This window comes from Melospiza melodia, chromosome 11 (assembly GCF_035770615.1).
Source record: "Melospiza melodia melodia isolate bMelMel2 chromosome 11, bMelMel2.pri, whole genome shotgun sequence".
Lineage (NCBI taxonomy): Eukaryota > Metazoa > Chordata > Aves > Passeriformes > Passerellidae > Melospiza > Melospiza melodia.
Genome location: NC_086204.1, coordinates 15,176,860 through 15,201,161, shown reverse-complemented (window position 1 = coordinate 15,201,161; position 24,302 = coordinate 15,176,860). Strand labels below are relative to the sequence as shown.

The window sequence follows — 24,302 nt, the reverse complement described above, 5'->3', positions numbered from 1 at the left end:
TTAGAAATTCAAGAAGCATAATCCCAAAAAAGATTGAAGAAGAGACATTCAAGTTGGACTGTAAGCACTAGATCATCTAACAGAACCATCCCCATCTAACAGAAGTAAAAACATCCCACATTTTGGAACTGAGGTCCTGTAGATAGTGAAGATCATCAGCAGGTATCTACTATGTAACAGCGAACTGCCAGCATCCAGCTCAATTCCCACATCCCAGTGTTCAATAACATACCTGTGTCTCCACCTCCATCATTCTTTGCTTGGTCTCTTTCAGCTCAGCCTGGGTTTCTGCTTCTCTCAAGCGCACTGTCATCAGCTCATCCTGGAGCTCATTCACTGCATTTTTTTTGGGAGGATCTTTCCATCTTCCAGTGGTACGAGCTAGGTGACGCTAGAAAAACAGCATGGTTTTGCTGGCAGTGCCTGATCATTCCTGGTGTTTCCTTACTTCATCTAAGCTCTCAGTTATATGAGGACAAATAGCTAGAGTTCCCCTGTTGATCCCATGGAAACATACTGGTTTTAAGAACAGACAATTAAAAAACTGAACACATTCAGTCCCAACTACATTAAGTCAGTGAACTGCAAGTATATCCTGAGACTTTTGTCTATTTCTAGCCCTTTTTAACATGCAGCAGAGTAGGAGTACTGATCAGGTATTTCCCTCCTACCATTACAGTTAGCTGGTAGAACAGGCCCTCTGCCATCTATAACAACTAGGCACCAATTTCTAACATTTTTTGAAGTTAAGTTTCTTGTGACAGCCAAATTTAAGGATTTTCTCACCTCAGCAGTTTGATCCATAATCATTAGTTTCTACTTGATCTCAGTATCTCAACATTTTATAGTCTTATGCTTTATCAGTGAAAACAAAAATTCATAAAATTGTAGTGCAGCCCATACCTGCCAGTGTTCCTCCAAATCTTTGACTTGCTGTCTTAGTTCTTTGAGACCCATCAAAGATTCTGCTTCTCTTAATTTTACTGCAATCAGTTCTTCTTGTAGTCTGGCAACATTTTCCTCATCAGGAAGGGAACTGTTCCTCTGCAACAAGGACCATCCTCTTAAATATGTATTTGAATAAAATTGTGCTTAGTGAAACCCAGTCCAAGAACATAGACTTGCAAAAATAACTGAGAACTTTAAGTACACATCCTCTGCAAAATAAAAACCATCAAACAATCTAAGCTTCTGGATATTGTGTGTATAAATAACTTCCAACTGCCAACTACAAAAAAAAAATATAAGATAGTAGTTCTAGGTATTCTTACCTCAACATTTCCCCGAATGGTATCCCTAACAAAATGTTACATTTACAATATTTGAACACACTATCAGAATATGGAGAGTAATCTGGAAGGTTTTGATCTAGTTGATAAAAAGTAAAGCAACAGTGAACAGAAATTACACCTTAAAGCTAAAACTTTTATTTAGGTTTACAGGAAAAATAATGAATGGAAATTCATTTTTTAGAAAGTAGGTCATCAGCCTTTGAAAAGGAGAACAGATATGCTGACAAAGGAACCATCTGTTAATATTTATAAACAACAACAGTCAAGAGGTCTTAGAGATGAACAGTGCAAGACACATGAGGAAAAAGCAAAAAGGTGAGAGAAGGCTGAACAGAAAACATGAAAACACCAGGAAAAGCATAACAAAGACAAAATCCTAATGATGGAAATGTGGGAGAAAAACAAGAGGGGAAGAAAATGGACAGGTTGTCTACAATCTCCCTACAACAAATCACTGGTCACCAAATATTCAAAGCTGAACTGTTCTTCATCACTTTATTTCCCTGTAGTTGTTTTCAGCAAAACTGAGTGATTTTGCAGATGTATAATACTGCGACAGTTGTCAGGTTTTCTTGAGAGTTGAGTAAAGCACCTGATTAACATTAACAGAACACAGCACAGCAGCCATTGGTTAGCATTCCATGGGAATTTTGGGATCTGAGTATTGGCAAATACAGGAAATGAGAGGGTTTGTTTCTGAATGCTTGTGGCACTGTCATTGTGGCCATGCAAGTCTCAGGTTATTCAGCAGAAGCTCCCCAGATTACCTGACTCATCACTACCAGCAGTAAAGAGCTCTACTGGAGGAATCTGAGGGACTTCAGCCACCTTGTCATGTGCATAAGTTCATTATGACACACTGAAATATTACTGTATGTCTGAGTTTGTCTGGTGCACTGGAACTAATCCCACTATTCCAGTTTTTCTTCACAGTTAAGTTTGCACTGTATGCTGTCTCTATACTGATGAAGATTAAGCAGTCTCCTGAATTTTGAAAAATACTTTATATCCTGAATTCTTAGCAATGGTCAATACAGTAAAAACCACCACCCTACTAATACTAAGCCCATCAGAAAACTGAAAAATAAATCTTGACTCCAGGGGGTCAATCTAATTAGCTACAAAGCCTGGGTACATGGCTCATTAAAATTTCCTAAAGAAACTAATTTCAAAGCCAGTACAACAGGATCTGAAAAGCATGCTTTATACCAGGTCAGTTATTGGTTTTTTTTTTTGTTTATCTTGCAGTTAAACTTTGCTTCAAAAAAGTAAATGTTTGACAGTAGATTTGAGTACAGCTGGAACTCTGGCATCAATAAGTCACAAGCTAGCATGGCACCCAAAAAGCAGTAGAGATTCTGATACTGAGCAGTGAAGGGATAAGGGATTCTTTCCCTGCCCACAATGGGAATGGTAATATTGAACCCATTCTTTATCCCCTTCCAAAATATTCAGTTTCACATCATCTCAATGCTCACTCTAAGCCCACTGCTCTTTTTGCAGGATATAATTTTGAAACAACTGATATTTCCTCTCAGGACTTTGCCAGAATCCAAGTTTTCCACTACAGCAGGCTTCAGGAATAGAAGAAAAGTGATCAGTTATTCACAAACCTTTCCCTGCACAAACAGACCTTAGTTTTATTGTTGTACTTTCAGGTTTGAAATGCATCTCACAGTCACAGAAGCATAGAAGAGAAGGTTCTAGAGCACAGTTCTGCTTGTTAGGAAGGACAGGGACCTGTAGTTTGTTTCTAGTGCTGTTCTGTACAGAGGTCCTGGTTTGATTTACCTTTTCCATCTCTAGAACTTTATCTTGCATCTCCTTCAGGGCACAATGGGATTCTGCTTCACTCAGCCTGGCTTGGACCAGCTCTTTTTCCAGCTGTAGCACAAAGTCTTCACTGTATCGTGAACTGCATTTATGCTACAAAGTTTGCAGAAATATGTTTAGTATGAAGTACAGACTGTTTGAAAGGGGTTTTATATACCAGATTTGGTGGGACAAGTACATTCAAATGTTTAATATCAGGAGTACCAGCATAAGTGCTTACCATATACAAGTCTATTAATGTCAGTCCAGACTGCTAACAAACATATCCCTACTGCCCTGTGTCTCAAACAACTGCACCTCCACACAACCAAATGTATCTGACAAAAATGAGACCCCTATCAGTACTGACAAGCAGCAACTCACACTTTTCTCTCCTTGTCAACCCAACTGAAAGATTCTCAAACGATTTGTGATTATTTTGTGATCTGCAGAAAAAGATGTTTGGGAAACACTAACTAATTACAAGGTTAGTACAAGTATCACTCAATCCTTTTTCACTTGAACTCCAATTCAACAGAATCCTTCCATAATCTTGGCTTTAAATAAACTACACTTGCTTCAAAGCACAATGACTTTGGTTTGCCCTTTTCTTCACTCCAGCTCTTGGGTCTTGTTTGCTCACACACTATATATTCCTTCTGAGATTCAGATACATCCAACTGAAGCACTTCTATTTAAAAGACTCTCTTAAATTTTCCCCTCCATCAATAGTTAAAAAATACATTTTATTTCTTTCCTTGTTCACTTTAAAATGACCTGTCAGTTTGACAGATGTCAAACTTGCTTGATAGGCAACACCAACCTAAATCAGCCTTTAAATTTCTGATTGAAGAAAAAAGTGGGAGTTGGAATCCTCAAAGTGTAGTTGTTTAGTTACTGTGTTTACTGTGTTTCAGCTACTCTGAAAATTACATTTAGAGGAAAATCATATATTTTTGGCGTCATTAACTATATTGTGAAATATAAGTACTATGCTTGGATTCATAGATTCAGTTTTAATTTACAATTCAACTTTTAAAAGATTATTTATTATACTACAGATACAGCTGTGTCTTACATTATGTTTGCATCAAACAATTTCATCTAAAGTTTCATCATAGTTTACATCTAAAAAACAGTTAAAAAATGAACAGAAGTCTTCAGTTCCACATGCTTCTGTTAGGGTGTGACACTGACTTTTTATGTATAAATAAAAGGCAAACAGGACAGAACAAGAATTTAAATGTAACTATACAGTCAAGGAATTTTTTTTGCTTTTATACTTCTGCATGTCAATTAAACCTTTTGTTGAGACTTACAGTACAATCCAAATTCAAAATGCACACTCTACTCTTAGTGTTACTATATTTCTTGTACATATGTGCCTACAGGAAGCTGCAATGAAGAGGATATGCACAAAGCATTAAAAGGCAAAGGCAGCTCAGGCAGGCAGTTTTTAGTGTCATTAACACTGTCCACTTAAGCACTCAGCATACTGTGTGCACGTGAACACACATGGAACACAGACACACTATGAGCCTTGTACATTAATACTCATTTTCCCCTTATACAATACTACTTGAATTCATAGCATTATCAACCCACACAGCGTTCTTGCCTCAGCAAGCAGTGGAGGCAGACCTGATTTGAGTGTAAGGAGGAGGATGGTGGACAATGCTGATTCATTTCTACAGGTGTTTCACATCATGTAGTAACACAAGTACCACATGTAACACCATGCAGAGGCAAAGCAACCACTCTTTTTTATTCCCTGGCTCTTTGTACAGGTTCATCCCACAATACACACAGCAACTTACATGGACCTTACATTTTATGTTCCAGGTTTCTGTCTGTGATACACATGGAATGAGAGCAAATGCAGTGTTCTCCAGGACATTGAGAGAACACAGCAGATTTGAAGAACTGAATACATGCTGATTTTGCAATAACGTAAGTGTATTCTATAAAAATCTAATTGATGTTTATCAAATAATTAGTAATGGAGAATGTAAGAAACATTATTAATCCAGTTTCAAGCACAAGCCATGACTTCTTTAAATCTGTCTTAAGATTTTGCCTGCCTAAAGAATACGTTAAGAGTACTTATTTACTTAGCCACAACAAACTCTGAGTCAAGTCTTGATATACAAAAACCCCAGCCAAGATCAAAACAGACTGAAGAAATCAAGATTCACAAATCAGAAGCTGTGCATTTTGTTACTTAGTAAAACAAAGCACATTTTCAATAATTTAGTATATAAAAGTAACACAAGTTTATATTTAAAACAACATTTGAAAACTACTTTTAAATTGACTGCAGGAAAAAGATCTGCTTTTAAATATTTGCCTTAAGCCCTAGAATTTCTGACAAAAGCCAAAATGCAAATACAGACTTTCAGGTACCAAACATTTTAACCACAGTAAGACTTTCTTGCCTGTGTTGAAGAGACACAAGTAACATAAAGGACTAAAACTGTCGTTCCACAGCCATTTAATTCTAAAAGAAAGAAGTCCTTGCTGGGCTTCATACAACTAGACTGATTTCCACCCAACTTTTCTTAAACATAACCATACCAAATACTATTTTGGCTGATGACAGATGTAATTACACAATGTTTCTCCAGTACACTATACTGAAGAGCACTTAACAGATGACTCAGCAGCTCCCAGCTAACTTTGTTTATACATTTGAGCACTAACTGTAGTACTTCCCTAAATACAGTATTCTTATTTTCTGCCTTTTTGTTGCAAATCAGAACACAGTATTAGGAAAGTATACTGTAAAATAAAGTCAAGCCTTTCATAAAGTTGCAACACTCATTTACAAGCACATATTCCCAAGGTCACTTACTATGTTCTTAATTATTATCAGTCATTTTAGCATGAGTTCCTGAAAAGAAACTATGCATTATGAAGTTGCTGTAACAACAACCAAATACATCACTACAAATTACCTTGCAAAATGCATATGCTTCCATCTGAATGCTTAGTCAATTAAAATTCTATCTTCACATAATATAGCTGAAGAGCCTATTTAAAAATAAGATGTGAACTAATTTTAGCTTGATTAGCCTCCAGTTTATCAGATTCCATTTTAAAGCATTCAGACTGATGAACTGAGTAATCATAGACAATTACAGTGTCACAAGGAAAGACAAGATTTGCATTCCGGAGGTGTTTACATCCAGCAAGAAGCTACCCCTTTCATTTAGAAACACAAGAGGGAAAAGAACAGAGAATAAAACCTTCAGAACATCATTATCAGGAGTAAGTTACAACAGGCTAACTAACTAACTAACTCCTCAAACACCATTGCTCTTAGCATGCCTCAAAAGAAAACTGTATTTTGTTCAAGTCAGGCAAAACTTGCTCTATGCAGTTCTCGATTTACCAGCAGTATAAGGAAGAAGCCACCTCCCTCTTAATCACTTGGTAACACACCATGACTTTGGCAAGCTCCCACATTTAAAGACAGACAAGCCAAAGAGAGGTTCAGTATCATTCGTTAGTATAATTATTACTTCTTTAAGCAGACTCCATAATGAAGTCTTTCTGGTTCAACTAAAAACTCACTATAAATAGTTGAGCACAGGAAAAAAAGAACTTGTATGTAATCTGGGCTTCTGGTGTTGGGCTTCAGTCAAAAGAATACTCCTCTACCCACCTCTGGATTCAGAAGTGCTGCAGGGGAGAATTTCTTCAGACACAAATCCAGTAAGTATTTTCAACACTTATCCTTAAGCCATCCAACCTATGCTATCCAGTCTCACAGAACAGAGGGCATAAACCCCTGACAATACTCAAAGACAAATGAATAACCTTTTTACAAAGGCTATGTTAACCTTCCTAGAAATACCATTGTTTTGATAATTTTTTGCCACCTACAAAACAGTGGGTTTTTTTAATCCCACAGTGCTGTTCAGAAGAGGCTGTTGCAAGTACCTTTAGGCAGTTCTTTCCTTACATTTCTATTCAGAGATTCATATCCAAACATTATAGCTTTTTATCATGCTGAAGCAGACAATTCAAGACTGAAAAAGATGTAGATGATAAAACATATACAATAGATGCTGTATCTTTAAACAAGCACAGAAACTATGCAGTGATTTACAGCTTTACAGTGCAATCATTTTTGCTAACTAAAACCAAAGCTGAAATAATTAGAGAAGAAAACATTAAAGCAGATACTCACAAGACAATACTGAAAAGGAGTATTGCCAAGAACAAAGTTACTGGCACTAGCAAGTGGCAAAAAAATTAACCAGCATATACAGTAAAATGCCAAAATCCCAAATAAATCCACGCATTCCCACCAGGTGGCGCCCGAAACGCACACAGCCGCTCACATTTGCTGCCCCCACTCCCATGCTTGGAAACAGTTAAAATCCTGTTTCATTACGCGTCCTACTGACGCAGCAGCAGCTCGCAAACGCTCCTCACTTAAACCGTTTTAACTCTTTCACCACATTGTCTAATTCTGATGGGTCTCAAAGCCACAGTGCTATTCCTTGCACTTCAAAATAAGCCAGCACAATTATTATTGTTGTTATTATTAGGCACAAATCTGTCTATAACAATATGGATTTATAGTCTCAGTTCCACACACACAGACAATTTCCTACAACCATGTTCACGTTTAAGTGGAGGAAAACATGCTGCAAGCACAGAAAGAAAGAAGTGTGCTCATAATTTCATTTACTCTCCACTCCTGCAGTACTTATCCAGCTGTCTGCACCCACAGTTCCAACCAAGCCAAATTTGCAATCCACAGTTATCCAAGGTTTGCTCAGGATCAGTTCCCATATCCAGGCAACCTGTCAGGCCACCCCATCATTGTTACTCAGTAAGGTCCTCAGCATAAAGGCAGTAGCTTTAAAAGTCATATTCCCAACAATTAACAAATAAATAAATACAGTATCTTAGTATTCTTCTAATAACTTTTCATTGCATACAAGTCATTAACATGTATGCCTCTAAAAAATACATTCCAAAGGCATGTGTACTATAGTAATCAGATAATACAGCTGCATAAAACAGCTGGATATGCAAAAGTCTATAAACACCTCTCATTGTATTTCACTTGAAAGATTACAAGAAACCTGGTAAGGAGCTGCAATATACTTAGTTCTAGTTAGTCGTATTCCATACACCTAAAATTCCCAAGACTCCAGACAAGTACTTGGATACCACTTACTTAAAACAATATGAAGACATTCACATCAACACTAGTAGTGCACAGTTTATTCAGCAAGTGAAGATGCTAAAATGCTTCCCCCTGTCCCACCAAAGAGAAGATACTGAGCATTTTAAGTGTCTTAGGGAAAGTAACTTCAGTGTTACAGCAACAGTCAGAAGTCTTGAACATTTTACTACCTAGAACACAGAGTGCACACAAATACAGCACTACAAAAGGTTACTAAAATTTATTTTCCGGCTCCATATGCCCATAAACCCACACTTTTTAATCAAGTTTTGTAGTGGCAAAATCAGGGATAATACTCTTCTACCTCAGCAAGCAGTAAATTTTAGCATACTCAGAAAAAAACCAAATATGAGTACACAGAAGAAACATTAACATGAAAGAAACTGACTTAAATTATACACTAGGTAAGGGCACCGTGAATCAATCCTCAAATCTGAGTACTCAGAGTGACACAACTTGCAATGACTAGATTCTCAGCATTTAAGAGCTATCAGAGGTTGTATGTGTGGTTTTTGTTAGTATTTCTTTTGTGGTGGAAAGGTTTGGAGTTGGTTTGTAGGGTTTTTTGTTTGGTGTGTTTCATTGTGGGTATGTGTTTAGTTTTTTTAATCAACTCAACTTACACCTATCCAGGGTTATGAATCTCATCTATCAGTAGAACAGAGCAAAATTTCATTTAATCCAATTTGTGTCCTTTTAAGAATGCAAATCACAGTGAACAGGGGTTTACAAAGACAGCACAGAGACCATGTCATATAACGATGAGGAAAAAAAAACACGTGTGAGGGGAAAAAATGAGATGATGTGCTGCCAGGCTCCTTACCCATTGCTGCTGCTGCTGGAGCTCCCTGATGGTATTCTCAGCTTGCTCCAGTTTAGTATTGGCCTCATCACTCTGCTGTTTGATGGTGGCCAGCTCCCGTTTTATGAGGTAGTTTTCCTCAGCCTCCTGGGCCCTTGTCACTTGTCCCTTAGGACATAATTTATTTTTTTTAAGCACTTGATGACAAATCCAAGGAAAACTGCCTTTGTGATGCTTAGCTGCTTATTTCATCAGATTGGTTTTGCAAACAGCACAGAGTACAATTGGTAGAAATTTTAGGACAAGTAGTACTAAACAGCTGCTTTAGTACTTTATTACAAAGTTCAGCATCCATTTAGCAAGCACAGTTTTGTACTTGCATTCAATAAAATTCCTTTCATGCATTATTACTCAGATGTACATGCACAGATTTAGGCTCACAATATTCAATTTCATTGTTAATACAGTGTCATAGAATCCATTTGCCACAGGAATTTGTACAAAAAATTACAATAGGTTAGGAAAATTACCATAACGTGCAGGTATTTGGTTTATATATTTTTAGTAAACAAAATTAAACAAGTTTCTAGCAAGATGTATTAGCTCTGTATTTATTCCAAATCAGCAAAGCAGGGGTAGAATACAGCATGCAAACATGCATGCATTAAAGCAGTTGGGTTTTTTTATGAGTAGAAAGAGAGTCATACAGTAAAAGACTAAAAGACTATACCTGTATCAATCTATCTGCCAAGGAAGCACTTTCCTACAAAGGAAAAATTCAGACAGGAATGAGGAAAAGGGAAACCAAAACACAAGGGGCTGATAATAGTGTCAAAAAAGACCAAGAGTTGATAGAAAGAAAATGCCCAAATTCTACCCATTTTTTGTGCAAACTCTTATTGCAAAATTAACAACTCTTCATATAAATGAAGGCAACTCAGTCCAAAGATCTCAGGAAGCAGCCTTTTCTGCAACAGATTTAACACAGTCCATGTGTGATACAGAAAGGTTTCAAAGCCAGATTTCTGTAACACTTAAAATTCACCCACAGGAGACTGGTTCTTTTTATTTGAGTGGCTTGCTCCTGAATTAATGAAAGTTACAAAAGCATTATCTGATAGATCGAACAGATAGATGCAGCACACCACCTACAGTCCCCCCACAACATGAAACAAAGGCATCATTTGAGCACAGAGGGAACTCCACTAAGCACCAAGGCACTCATGCAGAACTACAGTTTCCACTAAGATGAAGCAGGACAGTTAAACGGTGCAAACTGACAGACAAGTAGGAAATGTCAACTGACAGCTAATGTTCTGTTTTACTGAACTCTTGCACTGACTCATTCTGCAGTTCATAAATTCTCTTTTCTTGCCAAACTTTTGCAAAAAAATTACTCATTTTTGCACACTGACAAGCCCTACTGCCCTGCAATTGCATTTATTTCTACTTTATCATCCCTGAAACCAATCAATTTTTTTGAACATTCTACAACAGAGAAATACATCTATTCACAAGCCTTCTTTGTCTTTGAAGCTTTTATTAAAACTGAAGTTCAAACTACTAGATAAGAGCTATTTCTTAGAAGTTAAGGTACACTAAGGAAATCACGACTAAATCAGATGGGTTTGAATAAAGGAAAAATATTTTAAAAGTAAGTTTCCAACAGAAAAATTTAATGTATTTTTCACACTTTATGATGTTTTTCAAATGCTGTGATAATGATCTTCAGGAATTCTTGTTAATAAATAATATTTTCCAGTTCTGAATTGTTTTGATTCCAATGAGATTGGGATAATCTGAAGGTGAATTCTGAAATTCTAAGCACAGAATTTGCAAAAGCACTAGCGTGCAGCAGTTCATCCTGGACTTTAAAATTAAAAAAAGAAAAGATTTCAAACCTCTACAAGTTAAGTATAAAACAAGGGTATTAACTATTACATATTTACCAAGGTCATTGAAATGATTCACTACAGCTTCAAGCTTCTTAAATAGAGCCTACTCTTTTCCATCCATTTCATAAATCTCCAATGCTAGAAACAAAAATGTTCATCAAATTTATTGTTGGTCACAACTTTCACAATGTGCCATCATTATGCATCTTTTCCAAACTAAATTCTGAAACCAGTCAATTAGAATTTGACATAGACCAACTTCTTTTCCAGAAATTGCATTGGGGTATAACATCCTTAGTGTGACATCTTTCAATTATGTCACTCTCAATAGAAACATGACCATTTTCTTCCCTGTGAAACATGAACAACTGTTTGCAACTCATAAGAGCATTCAATCCCATTTGTTCAAAGATGGTCCCTGCTGGCTTAAGAAGGGCAGGAATGCTCTCATTCCTGAGCAGAGCAGCTCAGATGCAATCTGCCACACAAGTGTGATACCAGGGTACAGCAGAGGCCACTGGAGAACAGTTGGACACATATCCATAGCACTCCTCATGCCTACTTTTGAAGTTTCAGTCAGTTACAAAAAAACCTAACAAAACTCTACTCCAGACTAAATATAAGAGAAATAAGTCTTTGGATATTTCCCCATCAGGTACCCAGACCTGCCACAAAACCTCAAAGAAGGAATGAATGGCAGTGTTCCTGTTCTCAGTATGAGTGCTGCAACATCCCTCTGGTCATTGGTAGGTCTGTCATTTTGCTCCTACATAAAAACACCAAGCAACTTCAGATTTTCAAAACTGAGGACTCCCTCACAATGACCTTTTTCCAAACAACCAGTCCACTATTTCATGGAGTCTTCTGGACTTTGAACATATGCTTCTAATTCAGAAAGAAAACAGTACAACACAAGCTGAGTATGTCAAAATGTTTGATTTTATAATCACTAAGAAGCAGACATAGCCTTACATATTTAAAGCACTGACCTTAATTGCTCAGTGATAGCCATGTTATTTGGCTAAGCACTGCTAGTAAACACCAGAGATTATCAAGAAAACAGTAAACTATAACTCTGAGATTCCCATTTCATATAATGAAGTTGCCATCAATAAAGTGTAAATTAACAGAGATTAAATCTAATCTCCAGCATACTTACTTTTTCTAGTGTTTCAATGCGCTGTTTCAGGAGTCTGTTTTCAGTTCGTAACCTCTGGAAGGTAAACAGTTCACAAATCCATTTCTCAAGTTATGAATTGAAAGTCAAAAAGCAAAGCAAACTACCAATATTTTTATCTCATCACATCCATGAAAATCAGTATAATTACAAAAATAATTTCTGACCTTCTTAACATCCTTTCATATTATGCACTAGCTCAAAATATGAGTTTAAACAGCTTGATACAGCAACAACAAGAACACATCTCATGTTATGTGAAAGCTTTTATGTTGCATTTGCTGAAAGCTGTATGTCTGCAGGGGAACCATGGGGCTTAACCCACACCAGACTGGACAGCCTCCCATTCATAAACAGGATCAAAGTCTTCATGGTTAAGGGACATGACAGTGCACTCCCTGCAGCAGGACAGCCTAATGAGGCAGCTACAAGGTTTCCTTCATAAGAATTTATATTAATCTATAAATCTATAGTATGGCTATACTGAGAATTACCTCAAACATCCCAGAAGTCAGCAAGAATTGTACACAACCCTATATTTTACAAGTGCACTTCCTTTAATTTTGGCAGTAAAATTTTAGCAGTCAGCATTCAGACACAAAAGATCCATACCCCTCAGAAGAGGGGATTAGATATCAGTTCAGCATATGCTTTACTCTGCCAGGCTAAAAGGCAAACTCAAAATACAGTTCTATCTCCCCTAAAACAGTCTCTTCTGCTAAGAAGCTCTGCTAAGTCAGAAATTATTTACATATGTCCCAAAGTAGGGCCTAGAAACAGGTAGCTCTGCATTGTTTGGTTGGGGGTTTTTCCACAAAATTTTGGTTGCTTTTTCTTGGGGTGGGCTTCATGCTTTTTGTTTTGGGAAGGGTTTTTGCTTTCTCCTTTTTTGGGGAGGGAATGGTGGCAAGAAGCAAGAAAGGATTTGAAGAGAGTTAATATACTAGAATCTAAAGTTACAGTTGTCTTTCACATGGTTTTACTCTGTTCTGCAGAGAGCTGTCATTTGAGCCCTGCAAATCTGATTTCAGCTGCTGTTACAGCAGGTATTGCTGCTGCTAACTGCCTCACTGCCTGGTGCAATAAACTGCCTGAAAAGGCTCCTAATACCTTTGGGCTCCCAGGTGCATCTCACAGCCATTTTTCTGAAGAACTGATGCCTCAAAAACTGACATTGAAAGGCAAAATGACAAGCAGTGAACAGGAAGAAGGAAGGCTGTACCTAACTCCCCCACCAAACTTGTATATAATACACTTGCACAGCATTTCTCCCACTGTCTTTTCTCACAGAACTGGCTAAAACCACAAGGAAGAAAATCCAGATCAAACAACATGCTGTGAAAAAAAAAAGTGAAATAGGAAAAAAAGGCATCAGAAGCCTATTTATGTCACAAAAGCAATAAGATGCAGTGATTAGGTACATACAGGAAGTAGGTCAGTTAATAAAAAGGGAAAAATAAACTCCACTGGCAGCTTGGCTTTTTCCCCCCAGTTTGTATTAACTGCAAAAGCTCCAAAAGAAAAAGTGACTGCAGAGAGAAGATGCCACAATTTGGGTCCAATGCATAAGAAAAATCAAGATCTTACAGACAAACCAGTCAAGTGGACTCCATGAAGTCTGTCTTAACATGTGTCATACAAACCTCCTGTGTGCAGCACCTACATCTAAACCAGCATATCTGGAACCTCTGACAAATGAGGGCATCTATTATTAAGCTTCTGTGAGCAGGAAATACTAAAAAAATAAGTACAGAAAGTCCCCATGGATTTTTTTAATGTCCACCAGAAGTCTCAATAATTTCACTGTAAGTGTCCTTTATGAAAAGACATCCCAAATATAAATGCTGAAAGAATTTGGGGGTCTTGATTATGTCCTGCTACATGCAGAGATCAAACATGCAATCCCCCCATCTAGGAATTAAACTTATTCATAAATAAATTTGTTGAGGGCTCCTTACTTTAATTTCAACTTGTTCTTCCATTTCTTTTGTCTTTATTGTAGTGTACTCTTTTTCTAGCCTAAAAATTAGAAATAGTAAATTATGATCAGAAACATTGTGGATAATTGACTTGTTGGTGTAATACCTAACAAATAACAGTAGAACAGAGATACAGATTATTGATATTTCCTCTCAAATGCACTCCTGTAAATGCTTAGACTGGACCTTAAATTTAACACAGTAGATATGATTTCAGTAGATATGAACACACTGAACCAGCATTCTGAAGTGCAGGAGCTTGCCTGGATACATTACAGTGGCAGCAATTTGGAGCTACTCTGCAATAACCCCTTTATGCAATACAGTCATCAATTCAACAGATTCAGCCAAAAGTAATCAGAGCTTGGAAAGCCTGAAAGACAAAGATGTAAAGAAATCTGAGAAAAATACCTTAAAGATAAACCAATTTTAGCCTTTCCCCAGCAAATCAAATGAAAAAGGCAGCAAGAAAAACCCACAAGCTGAGATAACAATGCCTCTACAGAAAGCAGATCAGGAAGTTCAGACTTGGAATGGTGGATTTTCAACTGCATATACATGGACTGGTTTGCAAAGAAAATATTTTTCCTGAAAGCTTTGTTGTTACTCCTTTTTTAGAGAAGACTGCTCATCCTACTGATCATAGGCTGCTGACAGAAAAATAAAAGAAAAAGATTGACAAATTCAGTTTGGAAGACCCTGGACACAGCCAGCAGTGCAACAATGAACACAGGATACTTAACAACCAATGAGTGACCCAACAAACTCAACCCTGGCAAGCTACACTATCTGCAGCTTGCTAATCAAAACAGAATTTACCAAAGGCAGAAGAGACATGCAAATAGCCTTAACAACAACAACAAGGAGTGGTATTCTCAAGACTTCAAACCCCACATGAAAGTTGTTTTACTGTTAATGTTACTACAAAGTTTTCTCAATTTATATTTTCAACAGCACTAATTTTGATTAGAAATGCACTCTTTAGTATCATGATTATTCTTCCAATTTCTGAGAACTAAAATCTTCAGAATTTAGGCCACATCACAAAAGTTTCACCTCCTTTACCCTAAACAAAACAAAAACAATCTCCCCTCCCACCAGAGGAGAAAACCACCCCCTACCCAACCTTCCTATTCAGTTCCTTTTTACAGAAGGGCTGTAATTCCCTATAACTCACAGTTTTCTTCAAATGCTTTTTTAGTTATTTTTGTAAATGAGCTGTAGCTTTATTACATTTAAAAAAAATAGCAAATACTACTGTAGAATCATTTTTTTTCAGACAGAACTGCAGTTTTAACTGTTTATATAGTATAAAATCCCCTAAAAATGTAAAGACGGAAAATTTAAAATGAAACGCTGAATAGCAATTCTTAAGGGTAAACAAACAGTAACAGTATAATGTATGTTCTCAAAATGTAATACCTACTTTTTCATCTTTTTTGCATTGTATTTGACTTGGTAAGATGCTTGGATTAATTTGTCTGGACCACTGTCAAACTGATGTGGAATGACCTTTTGAAAGTGCTAAAAGCAATCAGAGCACAAGATTACATATAATTAACAGCTGCAAGGAAATACACACACTGCACATTTCAGATATCTCTTAAAATTATTATAATCATAGCTTACCTGTAACATTCCTTCCATGTCAAGTTGCAGTAATTCTGCCTGGTTCATCTGAAGTAATGCTAAACCTACTCTAAATACTATCTCTAAACCCTGAAAAGAGAAGTCAAAAAATATTCAACAATTATTCATGCCATTGTCAACAGCACAGAGCTTTTCTACTATTTACTAACAAACACTGGAAATCTCACCCACCTAAGCACAAGTAAAAGGGCTACTGAAAAAATCTCTCACCAAATTGCTTCTGCATTTCTTTTTTTTATTCCAAGGACAAGCAAGCGGGCTATTTGTCCTGATGCCAGACATCTCCCTCAGAGAAGTTAGTGATGAGGCAAAATCTCAAGTGACAGGAATTCTCTAGGTCAGCCCTATCTACCATTTTAAGTATATCTAGTAGAAACATCCCCAGTACTTGTCACAAAAGCTATTTTAATTTCAGACACAGTACAATGCAGTTAAACTACTGGGAAAAAAAAAAGGAAAGTCTCGCTATATACCCCATCTTGGACTTTCCTGGGGACAAGGTGAAAGGATCCACCTTTGACTTACTGCTTTCTCAAAGCTGACTGCAGGGCAAGCATAAACTATGATTTGTTATTAGTTACAATTGTGCAAAGTTCTAATCCTAAACACAGCATAGGTGTCCTTGTGATAACGACACTGATTTCTTTCCCTAAATTTCTTTGACACCTAACATCATGTGAACAATAAAAAGAACTAACACTCCCCCTTCTTGGCTTGCATATCCACCATGAACTCCAACTTTGGCCTGAAAGCAGCATTAGTTTCCACTGCAAACTCACCATAATACTGAGGAATGGATATCCCTGCTGCATGCAATGCTAATGCACTGCATCCAGAAAAAACATATTTGGGACCACTTAACTTAGAGCACAAAGCTACACACAATATCAACATTCAGTGACTTGGCTACTCTTCCTGGACAAACTGCACACACAGACACCTTCCCTTAAAATAATCTGATCAGCATAAGAAATAAAAAGCAAGACTATGAGATTTGTCCATCATGATGGGATTTATACCACTACCTAAATAACTGCTTTCAACAGCTACTCTTGAAATATAACATATGGCTACATTTAGTAGTTACCTCAGACATAAAGATATCAAATATTCTCGTTGCAATTGGTAGTGGAAAAGTTGTAAGGAATATAGTTAAAAACCATGATGATGCATACATAGAAGTGTGAAAACTTTGAGACTGAAAGTGCACATAAAGCTCTGGAAGATGTTCCTGGAAAAGAAGAGGAATAAAATACACAAGTATGTTAAGCTTCTGCTTGTAGTTTTAGTGCAGATGTGTTTTTGACAAATTTTGAATACAAGAAAGTAATTGATACTTAGTACTAGCAACAGGACTAGGAAACACATGACTCATCATTATCAAGAACCATGCATGTCTACCCTGCAAAGCAGATAACAAAAACACTTCCTGATCCTAAGGGGAAGTCAAGCTTGTAAATCCCTGAGTAATAACTAGAATGGGCTACTAAAAAGAGCTGAAAACTCTAAGGCTATGTGATATCTCACCCTTGACCACTATGTTAGAAACCAGATCACAAAACAGAAACCTCTTTTTCTCCATCAGCCTCACCAGGAAGAACCTGCATTCCAAATCTGAAAACAATTTCAATCCTAGATAAGAGGGTATCTCCCAATCTTCATCTTTTAAGATACTATAACTTGACTATGAAGACTTTGATTTTCAGAGTCTTCAATCCAAACAGAATTAAACATCCATCTGCTTAAACTGCAGCAATACAAATCCTCATGCTTCAGTGTTTAAAGCCAGTCACTGCCTGCCAAAGGTTAAAAAAAAATGCTCAGTCACATGCATTTACTTGTGAAGTTCTGAAACTAGCTATTGTCAAGAGTGCAGCCTGTTAGCCAACAGACATGCCTGCTCTTGAGCTGTAACTCCCAAGTTCCTTATTAATAGTTACTGAAGAGCAAGTTTGATAATTTTGTATGTACCTGTATCATGCATTCAAACTGGTACATACAAAGGCCCAGTTCAGCCATGCTTGGTTTAAAGAGTTCTCGTAGTCTGTAATCTTGCATTAATTTAACAAACACACAGAATGCCTCTTCTTCTGGCATCTATATCAAAAACAAAAAAGCACAGTAAAAACCCTGGACAAGCATAATGATATATCAGAGTAAATGCCTGGGAGGATTTAGGGTTGGGGTTTTGTGTCTGTGTGCGTGTGCACATAGCAGAGCTTTTTTCTTGGTTGTTGGTTTGTTTGTTTTGAGGTTTTTGTTTTGTTTAAGGGATTTACAGCCAATTATTCCAATTAACTTTTGTATATATTAAATTCTAGCAAATAATTTCTCAACTGAAATGGAGGTCTGTAAGTTTCTTACTATATAGCGTACTTTGTCATAAACCAAAAACCAATAATACAAAGGAAGCTTTAAGATAATCAAGTCAACTGTGTAGTTTCATTTGAACTCTGAGGAGATTCCATGTAATAGAAGAGAAACAAAAAGTTCATTTATTTTTGAAATATTACTCACCAAAATAGCTTGCAAGCCTGCAATCCTACCTCAGCTCTGAAAAACAAATACATTCTCCCACTCCAATACAAGTATCTTGGCAAATAGAATGACACAAAGTAAATCTCATTTTATTTCCAGACTAAACAGCTGCCCTTGACAGCTCCAATGTAACAAAATTATGAAGGAAAAGCATTGCAAGAATTCCCAATAAACCACCACAATATATTATGCATTCTAGCATGGATTTAAAAGGTTCACATATTTTTAAATATTTTACCTGCATAAGCAGTAATCCAACTATAAAAGCGCTTCCTTGACAGTATCCAACCTCACGATCCACCAAAGAGTAAGCCTGGAAAATAAAGTTAAAACTATCAGCAATTAAAACCTCATTATCAATAAAAAGTAATCATGGCTTAATCCTGCTATCTTGTTAATAACTTATTCTTCCTCTCCCCAAATCCAACAAGGGCAGACATCCTATCCAGAAATTTTAGTCAGACATTCTAGTTTCTACCTGCTGCCACAAACTCTGCTCTCTGAGCACATATATACAAAGCTAAACTAAGGCATACCTATCAAAAACACAGGCAGTTTTCAACTGCAGGAATTTGGTAAAAGATAAAAGAGACCACTGGCATACAAATCTCACAAAGTACTACTTTTATAGGATACAGACTAGACAATGAAACAAGTTGTCTTCAGAAAAAAATATGTGCTGCAGTTTTATTTACAGATGGATGAAATGTGGTGATCTCCATGCAGGTGGCATCTTTGTTTTAGAGTTATGGAAACTACTATGGTTTGGAAACCTGCCAACTTCTCCATTGAAACCATGTTCTGTGGAAAAGTCTGACCTTCAAAGTTTAACCTCTAGTGAAGAGTAAGTGATGCAAACAATGCTACATTGGCATTTTCATTTTATGTTTGGGCACTGAAACAACTGCACATTAGCTTGTGCCTGCCATGTGCACTTCAGAAATACCTGCACACTGAATACTAGCTCTGATTGCCAATGTTCTTGTCTCGGGCAACGCTGTTCACTTTAATTTACGGCACACTTCATTCCATTGCACAATCAGCAGTCAGCATGTGGCTTTGTTTTAATGCCAACTTGGTTTTACCTTGTGAGATATAAAAAAACTTACAGGAATGCCATCGGAACTAAAATGGGATTTGTTGAACTATCTCAGTGTCTATGGTTTAAAAAAAAACTCATAACAACATGAAACTGGTGCAAGCTCTCTATATACAAGGCAATCCAAGCTGGTGCATGCTCTTGCTAATACATTCTCAAGGGCTGAAATACCAACTCACCTTCATTACGTTGAACAAGACCTCCTGCCCAAGGCTATCTTTTTCTTTGAAAAAATCATGCTCAGGGTATGTTCTAGCAATGTCCCTTCTTATTAATTTTTCACAAGGAGATGTCATTTTTAAAAGCTCTGAATACTGATCCTTAATTGGCATGCTTTGAGCACTGCATAAAAGTTGCCAAACAATTGCTCTGAAGTGATGAGGTATCCCTTTTCGAACCAGCTCCTAAGGCACAAAAAGACAATTCATACTTCCTGAAGATATTACAAAAAATAAACCTAGAGAAAAAACAGCTTGAAATCAAGTTCCTCACAATTTCAAAAAAAACTTTACATCATGGCAAAAGCTCCTCATACAGTTTATAACATCAAATTTAGTGAGATTATTAAATTCACAAAAGTAAACAGTCTCTGAATCATTTTTAGTGGCTAAATTAGCTACTGAAAATAGTTCCTTACCCATGGCAAACTATGTGAAAAACAGAATATTCAAATAATTTTATACCAGAACTTCCATTAAACAAAACTTAATACAGTGATGTCTATATTTCATGAAAGATTACTGTAGATAACACCTTTAATAATATTTGCAGTCATTGAGACCTAAGAAATCATGACTAAAAATTACTTCCAAGATAGGCAAATGACAAAAAGTAGAACTAACCGTAGCACAGTCAACTGCAACAAAAAAATTGCACAGTACAGCTATCATTTAGCAAACTTGACAGCTTATGTCCAATTTCTCTGGTGTGCCAGGATTTCCAAGTTATCTTTTAAGAAAGCATTTAAATGCAGTTTCAGACACTGCACCAAGAAAACATTAAGTTTACACCTACTGAATTAACTAAATTTACTTTAGCTTTTGAAAAAAATTCTGCTAGGTATTATACAATTCAAACATGCCCAGATGAGTACAGCTAAGAACCTGTTACTTGTCCTTTAAGAAATCACAAGGACAAGAAGTCTTGCTGCTTGATCTGAAAACTGAAAAAGAAGCATTACTCAGGTATTCAACAGACTCTTGGTGGTATGCTCTGCACCTAGAATCAGTCTGACCTAGAAAATTGTCTCTTCAAGACTATTTCCTTTTTGTACCTTAATAACTTTTTTACTTTAAGAATTCTTATCAAGTATTCAGTCTCCTAAAGGCTAATTTCTTTCATTATTATTTATTCTGAAGCTAGAGTAACCTCCTATTCTGTAAAGCTTCCTCTTCTTACTGTTTGTTTCACATTTTTCTCCTACTTCTCCAACGTTACAATCAATTCATGCAACACTGATAACTTTCAAAGAGACTCTTCCTTTCAAGTTTTGTTTTTCAAACTGCTGCAGGAGTTTTCCATCACTGATCTCCATTTGTGAACATCCCTAAGCTCTCAATCCATCCTTCCTCAGAACCACCATAGTAATGCCACTCCAACTATTTCTCCTGTCTACAACATAACACCAAGGTGTTTTTCCTAAAAGAATGCCAATCCAAGACAAGAACCCTAACACATCAGCTTTACACAACTGTATCTACCTATCCTTTGCCAACAACACAACTGTATTGTACATCAGCCATCTAAAGCCTCAAGAGCACTAATAAAGCAAGAAACTTCTGGCTAATGCCTCGTTAATGTACCTCCTTGACAGAATAATAGAGTTGACCCCTCCAACTTTCCTAAAAGGAACAGCAGGAAACACATCTACTGGCCATGCCATGTGAACTGAACAGCAGGACTTGAGTCATCCTTCAGAAGTGCTCCATAAACAAGAAACGAGTTCTGAAGTGAATTGAGAGATGTAAAGGATGGAACACATCATCTTTGGAGGGAGGTATAGACACTTATGCCTAAAATGCAAAAACTTACCAGATTTCTAATAACCAAAGACCAGGTTTTACAGCCAGGACAAAAAGATACCTATGCTGCTACCTATTTACCTATTGGCACAATCAGGGAATAGATATGGATGCTCTGATATTCCATCATAAATACAGACTCACATTTAAGGTTCACTTTCAACAAAAAAATACTGAGCATTATTTAACAGCAAATGAAACCATGGCTAGTTTTCACTAAATTAGTCAGCAATATTATTACATATTCCCTGAAAGTTAGTCAAATACTCCTCAAATTGTACTTGGGCAGCTGTAAAAACAAGTGACACTTGTGACACTTGAAAATGTTCAAACAAATTCTAACTGACCAGATCTTATTACCACCTCACTTTTACTTTCTCTTGCCAGATTCCTGTGGCCTTCTTTTCACGGCCTTTTGGAACACCTCTCCAGAAACTGCTTTCCCTATGCAAGCAGGAAATCTTTAGTTCATTTTCTTCCCTTGTTTCCTCTCTCAAGTCATGTTCTCTTCACAACTGCTCCATACAAAAGATACTTTACTTTAGCCCATTGTTCTGCCTTCCCACAACCTATTCATAGACACACATTTCAAACTGTTCAAAAGACCCTGACACATTTGTATTCTGCACATAAAACTGCAGACTACAGCCAATAAAGAACCAAAGCAGAACAGGCTTGCCTGCTAACAAAAAAATCCCACTCTGTTCTGCTTCCTGCCACTGAAACATGGATATGTTCAAATGCACTAAATGCTTTTTGGTTTGAATTTAAAGTGTGATTGAACCCCACTTCTGTACATGACCACAACTAACCCAGACTGGACACACTGGACAAAGTTCATCCAATCCATCCACAATTTAGAAACTATGTGTTCGTCTGCCTAAGGTCATCTCTGGGGTCAACATACTTGGCAAGCACAAAATCTAAACTCATTGTAGCCCTGGAGAAGATTTATCAGCTCCCCTATTAAAAATGCTTTAAAGAGAGCTGCTCAGTATCTGGCAGCACAACATACACATACAGAATCAGAGCATCAAGCTATCAGATGCCCTTCTGCTGATCTTCAGTAATTCCATTTTTGGAAACATGAAGTCAATCATCCCTGTATTCATGGAAATCTCTCATCAGAGGTAAACTGAAAGCTTTAGTATTCAAGATACAGTAAATGCATCTGGTTTTCAGCAGAAGACATTTGCTGGGTGACAGCACATAGGAAGGTTACAAAGGAAGCATCAAGGCTTAGGGATAGAAAGACTCAATTGGAAGTTTGTATTACATATTAATTTTAAAAGAATAAGCCCATCACAAATATAAAACAGTATCACTTATATCACATTAAAAATAAATCCAAAAACCAGTTTCCAACTACCTTAACTTGCTTTTCTTTCTTTTTCCGTACATCTTCCCATTCATTCACAATCCGCCCCCACAGGATCCACGAGTCTTCTTCAAGATGGCTGAGATTGCTAGAAGCTGATGAACTAGATACAAGGGAAGATCCACTATTTCTTCTTGACCCATTTACTGATCGTAAGGATTTGCTATCTGTTTCCAAGAGTCTGCAAAGAAAGCACACAAAAACCAAATTCAAGTTCTTCTAATCAAAGGATGGCACTATTAATTGTTTCCAAATTCAAGTTCTTCTAATCAAAGGATGGCACTATTAATTATTTTCTTGACAAAGAACACACCCAGACGTTCAGTGAAATGGTTTCACCAGCATTCATTTGGACTAAATGTGAAAAGAACTGTTCAATGTTACCCCTTTCTCTTGAGATCTCAAGTAAATCTGCAGATAGAACAGTTCACACTGCAGCATTTTAAGAAACAGATAAAAATGTCACCCACAGCTGTCATGCATCAGACTGACAAAGAAAATCTAAGGAAGTTAAATATCCTCAATAATAACATCAAATGTCACAGAACTTAAAAAATAGTCATTTAAAAGACAAAAAATTAACCTCCTATAAGTCTACCTGATTATACTTTTTGAAAATTGACAGTATAAATAAAAACAGAACAATTAAAACCTCTGAAGCAATTTTAAAACAACCGATGCTTGCTGACAACTGATCACAAATCAACACAGTGTTTTATAAAGGCGCGGGAGAAATCCCAGACCTGCACCCCAAGGACAGGCAACACAAGTGACTAGTGGAGCTAATAAATGTGCCAAACGTGAGACGCTCTGGGGCTGCCCAGCAGCAAAGTACAAACAAAGGTGTGTCAAGTGGCAGCCAAGTTCCTGAGGAGACCTCCCTGTGAGCTGCTTGCTGTGGCCATGGACTTGGCAAGAAGGCAATGCTTTGTTTATCCTCCACTAATATCGAGCCCCATAAGCAGGGGAAATTTTTTGGACCATGTGTTAGTTAAGAGCAAGGACTCAGAATAACTTGGAAGTGTGTCACTATACCATGAGTTTCATTTGTGCTTTAACTTCTAAGAATTCCAAAATCAGAGCCATGTGGTTTAATAATTTTTCAAAAATTAGTACAAAAGTTATTCCCCCAGCATTTCAGCAAGGTCAGGTTATGTTTTAGATATTGAACAAATGGTAGCCCAAAGGATATTGTATCTGAGATGGTACAGAAATCTCAGAAATACCTACAATATTTAATAATACAGAAATACCTACAATATTTAAGCTCTCTGCTACAATGAAATTATTTATACTAGCTTTCCATGTTCTCAGCTTTCACCTACTGGTGTTTATGAAAGCAAGGGAAAAAGTAATTTGACTCATTAAGATATATAGCACAGTTTCTGCAGCAGTATTTTGTTTGGAAAAGAGTTAAATGGTAAAAAAAAGGAAAAAAACTTTTCAAGAAAAATTT

At 36.9% G+C, this 24,302-nt stretch overlaps 1 protein-coding gene across 8 annotated transcripts in view; it reads right to left on the bottom strand.

Annotated features, from left to right (window-relative positions):
• The window catches only part of EVI5 (ecotropic viral integration site 5), a 70,856-nt gene that overhangs the window by 32,761 nt on the left and 13,793 nt on the right, over positions 1-24,302 (bottom strand). For 5 of the 8 annotated variants that reach the window (XM_063165708.1, XM_063165707.1, XM_063165706.1 and 2 more), the window contains 14 exons: positions 22,838-23,027; positions 19,627-19,851; positions 18,587-18,661; positions 17,782-17,907; positions 16,898-17,041; positions 15,790-15,879; positions 15,587-15,684; positions 14,140-14,200; positions 12,164-12,217; positions 9,840-9,872; positions 9,131-9,277; positions 3,084-3,218; positions 904-1,044; positions 233-391 (listed from right to left, as the gene is read on the bottom strand). In XM_063165708.1, the coding sequence (XP_063021778.1) occupies positions 233-391; positions 904-1,044; positions 3,084-3,218; positions 9,131-9,277; positions 9,840-9,872; positions 12,164-12,217; positions 14,140-14,200; positions 15,587-15,684; positions 15,790-15,879; positions 16,898-17,041; positions 17,782-17,907; positions 18,587-18,661; positions 19,627-19,851; positions 22,838-23,027 (1,678 nt within the window). The remainder of the gene's footprint in view (positions 1-232; positions 392-903; positions 1,045-3,083; positions 3,219-9,130; positions 9,278-9,839; positions 9,873-12,163; positions 12,218-14,139; positions 14,201-15,586; positions 15,685-15,789; positions 15,880-16,897; positions 17,042-17,781; positions 17,908-18,586; positions 18,662-19,626; positions 19,852-22,837; positions 23,028-24,302) is intronic. The other 3 variants (XM_063165713.1, XM_063165709.1, XM_063165711.1) reach the window with 3 other exon arrangements.